This window comes from Oncorhynchus nerka, linkage group LG14 (assembly GCF_034236695.1).
Source record: "Oncorhynchus nerka isolate Pitt River linkage group LG14, Oner_Uvic_2.0, whole genome shotgun sequence".
NCBI lineage: Eukaryota > Metazoa > Chordata > Actinopteri > Salmoniformes > Salmonidae > Oncorhynchus > Oncorhynchus nerka.
Window position 1 is genome coordinate 69,330,050 of NC_088409.1, and position 12,948 is coordinate 69,342,997.

General features: G+C 42.8%; 1 protein-coding gene across 3 annotated transcripts in view; it reads left to right on the top strand.

Annotated features, from left to right (window-relative positions):
- The first annotated feature begins 35 nt into the window (after positions 1-35).
- The window catches only part of LOC115141768 (Golgi SNAP receptor complex member 1-like), a 51,816-nt gene continuing 38,903 nt past the window's right edge, over positions 36-12,948 (top strand). Inside the window, exons 1-6 of one of the 3 annotated variants that reach the window (XM_065000323.1) lie at positions 36-154; positions 962-1,073; positions 1,354-1,444; positions 1,553-1,660; positions 1,853-1,944; positions 11,912-11,986. In XM_065000323.1, the coding sequence (XP_064856395.1) occupies positions 124-154; positions 962-1,073; positions 1,354-1,444; positions 1,553-1,660; positions 1,853-1,944; positions 11,912-11,986 (509 nt within the window). In that variant the 5' untranslated portion in view covers positions 36-123. Of the gene's footprint in view, positions 224-961; positions 1,074-1,353; positions 1,445-1,552; positions 1,661-1,852; positions 1,945-11,911; positions 11,987-12,948 lie in introns of all 3 variants that reach the window. The other 2 variants (XM_029680947.2, XM_029680949.2) reach the window with 2 other exon arrangements.

Sequence of the window (12,948 nt, forward strand, 5' to 3'; positions counted from 1 at the left end):
CAATGGATGCCGCACATGACTCGATAACCGCACCGGGAGGCGCATTTATAGTGTGGTAGGAGTTTTCAAGTTCCATGTCCTGTAGGTGGGCGGTGCGTCAGCTGATGACGTTGGACAACAAAAATGGCAGGAGGAAGCAGCAACTACTGGGAAGGTGAGGTGGCAAACTGGCACAACTAGGGTGCGATCAGACAGCTATTTGATACATTTGCAACGATGTTTGGTAAATTTTAACGGGGTTTACATGCCAAAAGTGTTGTCAAATTTGGAGCAAATCTACACGCCGTTGGGTCGGGTGGCCTGTCCACGAACTCAGCTAGCTAATGTTGATTAGCCTAGCGAGTTACCGTCAAATATCTTGTAGCTAGCTAGCTGTTTTAGATTCGTTGTATAGTTCGCTAGCTAACGAAATAAAAATGTAGGTAGCTAAATTGTGATTTCAATTTCACCTAGCTAGTTAGTTATCAATATGTGCAGCCAACGTTAGCCAAATGATGTCTGTGTGCTAACGTTAGTTGGTTAGCCAGCCAAATGATGTCTGTGTGCTAACGTTAGTTGGTTAGCCAGCCAAATGATGTCTGTGTGCTAACGTTAGTTGGTTAGCCAGCCAAATGATGTCTGTGTGCTAACGTTAGTTGGTTAGCCAGCCAAATGATGTCTGTGTGCTAACGTTAGTTGGTTAGCCAGCCAAGTTATTTTGTCAACAGCAGCAGGATGATTAGAGAAGTGCTGTCTCCACTTAGCTGACGTTAACTACCTACCACTATTGTATAATGGCTAATTGAATAAGGTACTTATGTTCAGAAAAAGTTGGATATTTAACTAACGTTTATATGAAAAAGACAACATATTATTAATATGACTCATTAGCTATGTGGATTAGTCTTTCTGTAGGCTTAGATTACTGTTGATGCCAACCCTGTTTCTCAATTCCAAACTGTGTGTGTGTTGCACATTCCAGATTTGCGAAAGCAGGCCAGGCAACTGGAGAATGAGTTGGACCTGAAGCTGGTGTCTTTCAGTAAACTGTGTACAAGCTACAGCAGCTCCAGAGATGGCCGTCGAGGAGACAGGTAAGACTAAAACCAGTTCCATTTAGACGAGTGCCCAGTCCCATTCAAGTTTCTAGCCCCTTCCTCTAGATCCTAGCCTACACCTTCGGGGCCAGTTTCCCAAACAGAGATTAAGCCTTTTCCTGGACTATAAAGCACTTTCAATGGAGATTCTCTTTTTCTTGGTGTTCATGGATCTGATTGGACTGATAGGTGTTACAAATATGGTGATACAGTACCTCCACCAAGCCCACATGTTGAGAGTCCTAATGGCCTCCTTGTCTTCCTCTCCGTGCTATAGCAACTCAGATACTGCTCCCCTCCTCAACAACTCAACGCAGGACAGAATGTTTGAGACCATGTCTGGGGAGATTGAACAGCTTCTGGCCAAAGTAAGACTAAACACCAAATAATTTTATTCAGCTTCACTATCATAGGCATGTCAACATGGTTGAATCTTGCATTGTGTATATGTGTACTGATGGTGCTGTGTCTCTCAGCTCACAGGTGTAAATGACAAGATGGCTGAGTACACCAGCACCCCGGGGGTGACGTCCCTTAACGCAGCCCTGATGCACACGCTCCAGAGACACAGAGACATCTTGCAAGTCTGTGCCTGTCTCTTACTCTTTCTACCTTTTTCTCTCTCTCCCTCCCTCTTTCTTTGTTTCTCTCCCCTTGTCTCTCATCTCTTAGTCTTAACTTGAGATCTGCATGCATCATTTACATGTTCACTTAACTCCCATGGGGTTAATAGTTTTGCATCCCCTTAACTCCTGTTGTTTGTTGCTGTACCCAAGGACTACACTCACGAATTCCACAAAACCAAAGCCAACTTCCTTGCCATCCGGGAGAGAGAAGATTTGCTGGGGTCCGTCCGCAAAGACATTGAGTGAGTATCTCTCCCTCCAGCCATCCATAGATCCTTTCTTACCATAAAATGTTTTACTGACTTGAAACAACAGGTTGTTGATTTTATTTAAACTGAAAAGGGTGATTGATAAAGCATATGATTATATTGATTTATTATGGTTCTGTATGTAAGAACACTCCCTCATTTGTCTCAAATTCCAAATCGATGTCAGTAAAAACAAAATAATAGAATACCAGTCCTGTATACTATTTAGATGCTGAAGTTTATATAAAATTAAAAAAATAAAGGTTTTAGTGACATTTCACCCACTTTGGGTGGGATGACACAAGCATATATACATTGAACCTTTCTTTATAGGCACTTTCATACTCACCACATTTGCTGCTACTGCCTATTATCTATGCTGTTGCTTAGTAACTTTACCCCAACCTATATGTACATAGCTACCTCAATTACATCGTACCCCTGCACGTCGACACGGTACTGGTACTCCCTGTATATAGCCATGTTATTCAGACCTGTGAAACCTTCAGGAATCATGTCCTCCGTGTTGGACTGGGCGACATGGCCAAAATGATCATATCACTGTAGTTTTTCAATTATTTTACAGTATTTGATATTTATGAATAATACAAGTTCTAAATATGCTTACTGGCGATTAAAAACTGGTGATTGCTATCATTTTTAGTCATTATTTAATATTTAAAAAATCAAATGCTTAAAATACCTTTTTTTGATAGTAAAGTAAAAATCCATACGGGTTTGTGAATGAATACCAATCAGTGGAGGCTCCTCAGAGGAGGTAGCGGTGGACCATCCTCAGTGAATTCCCCAGAAAACTATAATAAATATATTCCAAATAATTGATTAAAACTGTGTTTTGCAATGAATGTCTACAGTAGCCTCAACAGCACTGTGTAGGGTAGCACCATGGTGTAGACGGAGAGCAGCTAGTTTCCGTCCTCCTCTTGGTACGTTGGCTTACATACAAAACCTAAGAGGCTCTTGGTTCTCACCCCCCTTCCATAGACTTACACAGTAATTATGACAACGTCTGTAGAACGTCCTCCAACCTATCAGAGCTCTTGCTGCAAATCAAATTGTATTTGTCACATGCGCTGAATACAACAGGTGTAGACCTTACAGTGAAACGCTTACATACAAGCCCTTAACCAACAATGCACTTTTAAGAAAATTAAGTGTTAAGTAAAATATGTAAATAGCAAATAATTAAAGAGCAGCAGTAAAATAACAGTAGCGAGGCTATATACAGGGGGTACCAGTGCAGAGTCAATGTGCGTGGGCACAGGTTAGTTGAGGTAATATATAGGTAGAGTTAGTGACTATGCATAGATAAGAGTAGCAGCAGTGTAAAAGAGGGGGGGTACAATGCAAATAGTCTGGGTAGCCATTTGATCATCTGTTCAGGAGTCTTATGGCTTGGGGGTAGAAGCTGTTAAGAAGCCTTTTGGACCTAGACATGGCGCTCCGGTACAGCATACCATGCGGTAGCAGAGAGAACGGTCTATGACTAGGGTGACTGGAGTCTTTGACCATTTTTAGGGCCTTCCTCTGACACTGCCTGGTATAGAGGTCCTGGATGGCAGGAAGCTTGGGGCCAAGTGTTGTACTGGGCCATATGCACTACCCTCTGTAGTGCCTTGCGGTCGGGAGGCCGAGCAGTTGCTATGCTGTAGAACCTTTTGAGGATCTGACGACCCATGCCAAATCTTTTCAGTCTCCTGAGGGGGAGGTTGAACAGGGAGTGCAGGAGGGGACTGAGCACGCAACCCTAAGGGGCCCACGTGTTGAGGATCAGCGTGGCAGATGTGTTGTTACCTACCCTGGCCCGTCAGGAAGTCCAGGATCCAGTTGCAGAGGGAGGTGTTTAGTCACAGGGTCCTCAGCTTAGTGATCAGCTTTGAGGGCACAATGGTGTTGAATGCTGTAGTGAATAAGCTGTAGTCAATGAATAGCGTTCTCGCGTAGGTGTTCCTTTTGTCCAGGTGAGAAAGGGCAGGTTGGAGTGCAGTAGAGATTGCATCATCTGTGGATATGTTGGGGAGTTGTGCAAATTGGAGTGGGTCTAGGGTTTCTGGGGTAATGTTGTTGATGTGAGCCATGGCCAGCCTTTCAAAGCACTTCATGGCTACAGATGTGAGTGCTATGGGTCGATAGTCATTTAGGCAGGTTACCTTAGTGTTCTTGGGCATAGGGACTATGGTGGTCTGCTTGAAACATGTTTGTATTACAGACTCAGTCAGGAACAGGTTGAAAATGTCATTGAAGACACTTGCCAGTTGGCCAGCACATGCTCGGTGTCCACGTCCTGGTAATCCGTCTGGCCTTGTGGATGTTGACCTGTTTAAAGATCTTACTCACATCGGCTGCGGAGAGCGTGATCACACAGTTGTCCGGAACAGCCGATGCTCTAACGCATGCTTCAGAGTTGCTTGCCCTGACGTGAGCATGGAGGTAATTTAGCTCGTCTGTTAGGCTCGTGTCACTGGGCAGCTCGCAGCTGTGCTTCCCTTTGTAGTCTAATAGTTTGCAAGCCCTGCCACATCCGACGAGCGTCGTCCACCCAATCAAAGGATCAGAGAATGAATCTAGTACTGAAAGCATAAGCTACAGTTAGCTAGCAGTGCATAAAATGTGGTGAGTAGTGGACTCAAAGAGATACAATAGTTGAACAGTTTTCAACAAATCTTTTTCAAAAATGGTGACGCGAAACTCGTTTGCAACTGTTGGACTAATGATTCTACCCTAGATAAGCTAGATGCAGGCAAGAGTGTGCAAGGCTGTATTGAATGTGTTGTTGTCTAGCATCTCAAATGTTTCTATCGACCTGTGTGCACCTACTTTGTACACTTTCATTCGTAGGCTAGATTGTAGCAACCTCATGATGGGTATAGGGTAAATTAGTTATGTTACATTGAACTGGGTGAATGGAATGTGAGTGAAAGTCATCCAACATGCTGTAATAGTAATAAGGCCATGCTCATGATTTTAAAAAATAAGGTCTTCCGTCATCACAAATGGCACTGACCGCCACTGATACCGATATCGTTTTTATGGTTTACTGCCCCGCCCTACCTCCATTGGCCTCTGTAATGAGAGCGAGAGAAGGTGCTCCACTGATTGGCTTGGTAGTAAATGAGGGCTGGGCAACCAGACTATGACTCTTGTCTGTGTTTTAATGGCTTATTGATCTATCTAAGATGCAGCAGGCCGCACCTCGAGACCACTGCAGGATTCCTATTGAGCAAACACACACACGGCAAACTACCCTCCTTTTATATGCAGATAGCCTTATTCATCAGTGGTCACTGTTCCATGCACTCATGTCTGTTTTCCATGTGCTCCACATTAACCATACATCATAGTTCCTGGGAATGAACCTTTCACTGTTCTGTTGGCTGTGGACTGAATTTATAATTGTTCAGCTTGGGAAGATGACATTACTGCCCACCCACACAATGTGATGGGAAATGTGAGCTTTATTTTAGTGGTAGTCCTGTCTGAGTCATGGTTTTCAAAAAAACTAAAGTCCCCAAAGGACCATTTTGTTTTTAATTATTGTGTGCATTCTGATCCATGTAGCCTACATGGTGTATGATGTACTGTCAGCATTAATGTACACATTGAGAAATGACAAAATACATACATGCTGTTCCTCAAGGATTTAGACTGGTGTTGTAACTCTTTCAAAGCCCGCATGCTTGAGTGTTGTGGCGTGCGAACGCTGAACTAACACACACTAATAGCCAAGCTACTGACGCTAACAGCAGTGCTAATAATCACTACAACACTAGGCTAACAACATCCCCTATTGTATTGTATACTATCAGGCATTGAGTTGGCATCATAGTGGAACTCCTCCTGGGAGTGGGGAGGGCAGTGAGGTGGATGGATGTCTGGAGGCTAGAGCGCTGCAGTGAGCCATGCGCACTAGACTGGAGTGATGACATTAGGCTGGGCTGACAGCTCGTGGTTCTAGCTGCAGTCATGGTCCCACACAGCACCACTGGAGAAGAGATTCAGGCAGTCATGCAGATACGGAGACTCTGAGCTTCCATTTCCAGGAAACCCTGAGAGATGGGGGAATTGAGACAGTGAGGGAAGGAAGAGGGACAGATATGGAGAGACAGGGGGAGGTGGTAGTCTTTTAGGGCACCACTGGGATGCTTCACCACTATTCTTTAAGTTGTCCATTTTGTCAAGGTCCACAAGTTCAGTTTCTCTCATACAGCTATACATGATACGATAGTATGAAATAAACTTATAGTGATTTTGTCTTCACTCTGCTACTTTTGCCGACCTTGCTATAAAGGAGAATTCAGCATGTCTTCTAGTTAAAGAACTGTTGTATTCTCTTGTTCTTTCTACCCATTTATTGTACAATGCTAGCTAGGCAACTATGGCTAACTTAGTCACGTCAAACGGTGCAGACAGAATAACAGTAGGTGCATTTGTTTAAGCTGTTTTCTAGTGACATTTATTTGGATACATCCATAACAATGAGCTAATGAGCCATGATTTCGCCTGACATGGATAATGTGCTCACTTGTCAGGACACTTGTTGTTCAGAGGAGCTAGCCAACAACACAGCTAACACAATAACTTCAAACTGAAGCTGGAAACACTGCAAACTAGTTGCACTTCATTTTGTTAGACTTTAAAAATATATATTTCTTTGTATATATCCATAAAAATTATGCCAGCAAATTCATGATTTTGACTGGCAGGCTGAGAAATGCTGCTTGTCTGTCTTGTCCCAACTTCGGCCACATTCATTACTATGGGACAGTTGGAGATGGTTTCTATTTCAATACTCAAATTCTATGTTGCAAATGTCAGCGAGACCGACAGCAAGGTTTATACAAATCTCCACTGTTAAACTAAATGTTAGTCTAAAAGAAATGTGAGATCATGTCTCAATGCTTTTTTTAAAGTGATCAAGTTTACTTCCCTGCCTGGGCTGATGAGACAGTGGATTGCACAGTCAGATGGAACAGAGTAAATAGGCATTTTAACGGCATAGATTTAGCCAGTGGTAACTTGTGGAATGGACACCGGCTGAAATGCGCTTTTAACCAATCAGCATTCAGGATTAGACCCACCCATTGTTTAATAACACATTATACACCATGGATGTTACCCCGATATATGGTATAAACAGTATATTTTGAAATACAAACGGTAGGATTTTCAATACTATAAAAAAAAAAAATGGGGGATGCGTCGCTGCTTTTAACTAGAAGTTAATTATAACTAATAAGACATATAAGATGTGTCAAATTTAAATTATATCCAGCTCAGGGCTCCAGCTATGCATTTGGTTTGCTAACTTGCTAGCAAAAGTGGCTAGATGTCAAGATCAAGCTTCTTGGTTACAGCAGAGACATTTGATCTATTTAAATTACATTTGTTATTCTAACTCCTAATTCTATGCATTCATCCCCTCCTGGATCAAGAATTGAAACAATGGCTGCCTCTCCTTTCCCTAGGTCAGTGGAGAGGAAGGAGAGCATCACTAAAGTGCTTATGGGCTTACAGCCTATAGCTAGTCCAGCATCCATTTCCTATAGCAGCCACTGCAGTGGGATTTGAGAGTAGTGCTTAAGGAGCTTTCGGCATGGTTTGCTGGGTGCTCATATCCACTCTGTGAGTGGCCTAAACAACAGTCTGCCGTTGTATAGGCTACTTGGCGAACAGTGTAGACTTAAGCAATAAGGCACGAGGAGGTGTGGTATATTTCCAGTATATCACGGCTAAGGGCTCTTAGGCATGACGCTATGTGATGACAATGCATTAGCCGTAATATATTGCCATATACCACAAAACCCTGAGGTGCCTTATTGCTAGCGTAAACTTGTTACCAACATAATTAGAACAGTAAAAATGTATTTTTTTCAACCCTATGGTATAGGGCACTCAGCCTATCAGCATTCCGTGTTAAGACCCCCTAGTTTATTTTTAAGCAATAAGGCCCGAGGGGGTGAGGTATATGGCCAATATACCACGGCTAAGGGCTGTTCTTATGCGCAATGCAGAGGGCCTGGATACAGCCCTTAGTCATGGTATATTGGCCGTATACCACAAACCCCCAAGGTGTCTTATTGCTATTATAAACTGGTTGCCAACGTAATTAGAGCAGTAAAAAAATGTTGTCTTACCCATGGTATACTGTCTGCTATACCACAGCTATCAGCCAATCAGCATTCAGGGCTCGAACCACCCAGTTTATAGCAGTGTGTGGTTTGCGAAAGCCAATCCTGTAAAACTGATGGGATTTTGATAGCGTCTTTGCATATTTTGTGATGTTTTACCGTTCAGCTCAAACTTAATTAACTATCATTGAAATGGTTCTAGAAAACCTGACATGTGGGGCTGAGTGGTGTCTGTCTTGTAACTATAAACATTGTTATGTAAGCGTATGGAAATACAGCGCACATTCCCCTGTTACCCACTAGGTGGCAGTAGACCATCTGCATTTGCAGACCTGACTGGGTGTATGTGGCTGGTTAAGTGGTCAGGAGACGAGGGCTCTCTGTCTGTTAACAATACCACACACGCACACATGGCTCCAGACATCTTAAAGGGATACTTCAGGGTTTTGGCAATGGTATCTAATTCCAAAGAGTCAGTTGTACTTTTGGATCTCATTTTAAGCATTTGTGTCTAGTATGGAGGAAGTTAGAGGTAGTTTCGCGAGCCAATGCTAGCAAGTGTTCGCGTAATGACCAGCAGGACCACTAAGGTTGTTACTGTAGCAATGACGAGCCAATCCCTCTGAGATGTGGACCATTCCATTACCATCTTTTCACATCTATTTCCATTGTACTTCTCCCATGCTGTTTTTCGCTCTAATTACTCTCTTTTGCCCCCCCCCCCCCCAGCAGTAGTGGTAGGGAGAGAGGGCAAGCTGCATGACCCTACCCATTGGTGATGTTGACAACAGGGGAAACCCTCAGTGTTTTCCATTCAGGCCAGGCTGGCTCTTTAAACAACCACCTCAGCATTGCTGTACTCCTATTATACATGAAGTAGTCCTTTTTACCACACTGTGCCTGTCTGCATAGACTAACCTTGATTCAGATGGTTGATTCAGATTGTTTCAAATGGTCACAATGATGAATCCATCGATGAAGTGTTTAATACAATTGTGGCTGAATTTGGTTAATACCTTAGATCACATATGTCAGAGTCAAGGCCCGCGGGCCACATCCGGCCCGCAAGAAGGTTTTTTACGGCCCCTGGGATGATCTTGATTTATTATTAGAACCGGCCCGCAGCAAGCCGGCAGCCCGCAGATCTTTTACACGCACCAATACTACATTTCCCACAATGCAAAGGTGACGCACCGAGCAGTAGGCTGCTTCATTTCAATATTTATTGGCACAGCAGTCGTCAGCATCACAGTAAAATTAACTTTCAGATACCCATCAAAAATGGCAAAACGGAAGGTGGATACTGAGAACCGGGGGTTTCAAACAAGGTGGGAGTCGGAGTATATGTTCACGAAGGTAGCTGGAAAACCTGTGTGTCTTCTGTGTGGAGAAAGTGTGGCGGTACTGAAAGAGTATAATCTGAGACGACATTATGAAACGAAACACGCGGACAAAAACAAGAATATGGACATGGAACAAAGGCTACAAAAGGCAGAGGAATTAAAACGAGGCCTCAAATCTCGACAGGCTCTGTTCAAAAAAGCCAAATCACAAGGCCAGGCTGCTGTCAAGGCCAGTTTTATTTTGGCAGAAGAGATCGCTAAATCAGCCCGGCCATTTACGGAGGGGATTTCATCAAAAACTGCATGATTAAAGTTTGTGACGAAGTTTGCCCAGAAAAAGGCAACTCTTTTTAAATGTGAGTCTGAGCAGAAACACCATTGCCGAGAGAGTAGACCAGTTGTCCATCAATCTAAAAGAGCAGCTTGTGAAAAAGGGAAAAGATTTTATTGCATATTCCTTGGCTGTGGATGAGAGCACCGACATTTCTGACATTGCCCAGTTGTCAATTTTCATCCGCGGAGTGGACTCCAACCTAAGCGTGACAGAGGAGTTTTTGGCTTTACGTCCTATGCATGGCACAACTACGGGGCATGATTTGTATGAAGAGGTGTCAAGATGTGTAAATGAGATGGAGCTGCCTTGGGAAAAACTCGTGGGTTTGACAACCGACGGAGCACCTGCGATGTGTGGACACAGGAGCGGACTGGTGGCGAAGATACGGGAAAAGATGCAAGAGGAAAACGCGACAGGTGAGCTGACAGCTTATCATTGTATCATACACCAGGAAGCGTTGTGCGGTAAAGCCTTGAAAATGGAGCATGTAATGAGCATCATCACGCGCACAGTTAACTTTATCAGAGCCAAAGGTTTGAATCACCGCCAGTTCAAGGCATTTCTGACGGAGTTAGAAACGGAGCATGGTGATTTGCCTTATCACACAGAGGTGCGATGGCTAAGCCAGGGAAAGGTGCTTCAAAGATGTTTCGAGCTTCGTGAGGAGATTTGTCTGTTCTTGGACAGCAAAGGGAAAGACACAACACAACTCCGAGACGAAATGTTTCTGTGTGAAATGGCTTTTCTGTGTGACATTACGAGTCATCTGAATGCAATAAACTTGCAGCTGCAGGGTCGGGATCGTGTCATCTCTGATATGTACAGTACAGTGAAGGCATTTAAAACCAAACTGACTCTGTGGGAGACGCAGATGCGGAAAGAAAATTTGAGCCACTTTCCCAGCTGCCAGACCATGAAAGAGAAGCTCTCTACCAGTGCGTTCCCGAGCACACAGTTGGCTGATAAAATAGGTATGCTTGCCGCTGACTTTCGACGCCGATTTGCTGACTTTGAAGCACAAAAAAGCAGGTTGGAACTGCTCGGTAACCCATTTGCTGTTGACGTGGAAAGCTCACCACCAAACCTCCAAATGGAGTTGATTGACCTCCAATGCAATGATGCACTGAGGGCAAAATATGCGGCAGTGGGTGCTGCGGAGTTCGCCCGTTTCCTCCCCGGCACAATGCCCCAGCTGCGCATCCAGGCTGCTCAAACATTGTCTATGTTTGGCAGCACATACCTGTGTGAACAACTGTTTTCTTTGATGAACCTGAACAAAACATCACACAGAAGTCGACTTACTGCTGAACACCTCCACTCAATTCTGAGGATTTCTTCAGCTCAGAGCCTTACCCCGAACATTGATGAACTTGTGGAAAAGATGGGACACCACCAAGTATCACCCTCAACCTCAAACAAGTGAACATTACTGTGCAATCACATATTTAGAGTTTTTACTCAGTTCAAGTTTAAAAGTTAAAATTTAATATTTGTTTTCACTGCATGTTACTTCTCCTTAAACAAAGTGTTGTTTTTGATTAATAGATTTTTGCACTTTATTTTTTTGTATTTCAATCCAATTATATTTTAAAAATATTTCAGTTGAGTGGATGATAGAAAATTGCTATTATTGTTTTTTCTTTGAAGTAAATTTAGCCCACTTTTGCTAAAATAGAAAATATAGTCTACTGATGGTGCCTTGAATACCGGTTTCTTTCATTTAATGTTCATGTTATGGGGATATTTATATAAAGGAAATTTGTCTTTTGTGTCTGTTGAAAATTAAAGATTACTGACAGAGCCATAAGAAAATATTGCTTTATTTATCTGATCATATTGTAATATATTTGTTAGGTTTTCAGTAGGTTCAATTAGGTTCACTAGACTATATGCGTCATTTAAAAAATTTTCAATGAACATTCGAACAGTCCGGCCCTCGTCTTGTAGCTGATTTTTTTATTTGGCCCTCCGTCCATTTGACTTTGACACCCCTGCCTTAGATGAATCAGGATCAATTTGTCAGTAAATATTTCAGATGGTCATAGCAGTGACGTCATCTTGAGTTGTTTGTCTGACTAATTTATATGCACAGTATTCTATGAATTAAACCCATTCTCTCTCTTTCTGTCCAACAGGACATACAAGAGTGGCTCAGGAGTGAACAACAGAAGAACAGAACTGTTTCTGAAGGAGCATGAACACCTGAGAAAGTACGATCCTGAACGAACACACACACACACACCGCTCCTGACTTTTTGTGCCCCTAAATTACCAGATTACCTCGCAATATCATCTTGCAGTATTCTCCAAGTACCCATACTATCATCTCACAATTATTCTCTCACGCTTTTTCTGAAGTTCTTATAAACAAGTCCAGTGTCTCTGCTGTTCCCAGAGCAGTTCTCAGAACTGTATCAGTTCTTAAGAGGAGATGCTACTTCCCAGAAGCCAATAGCAGTCTGCAGAGCAGCACAGTGCTGGGATAACTCGTGTTGATGGGTGAAGTCAGCCATTTTGAATAACTCTGAAATGATCTCCCTGCTCTTGCTGTTTGCTTGCTAACCACTGCTTAAGCAGTTCTGATTCCCAAAATACTGTTTGGGTTTTTCATTTTAAAGGTTGAGCTCGGGTAAGGTCATTTTGGTGTATAAATCAGTGAGTGTCCTCTTGATTCATGGGCATTTCTGTCTTTTTTAGTAGACCGCAACTTGGCAGCTGAAGTTAACGATCTGTTTTAAGGAAATGTAAGAGGAAAAAAGAGATTTAAGGTAAAGGTACATTTAGGCCTAATTGGCTTTTGCATGCAAGTCAATTAATTCAGACTAATTAATGAAAAATAATTCATGCTATGTATTATTCTCCCATAAATATAGCAAGGCACTAACTCGTGAAGGTCAAATCCCTCAAACCCGACCAAACACACACGGTCATGTCTTTATAGTACAACTATACATTTGAGTTCAGGAAGGTTACTCCCAGTCAGTGTGGACATACTGTAGAAGGTCAGACCATAAGCACCACACAGTGCAACACAGCAATAGAACTATAATTTTATCATATCTCAACTTTAATGGCCTGACATGGAGCACTTGGATTCAAGGGTTAATTCTTTGTTTACCTCTGTGTAGTCAATTTGCTATCAGCGTGGGAGACACACACATACGTTAACTAC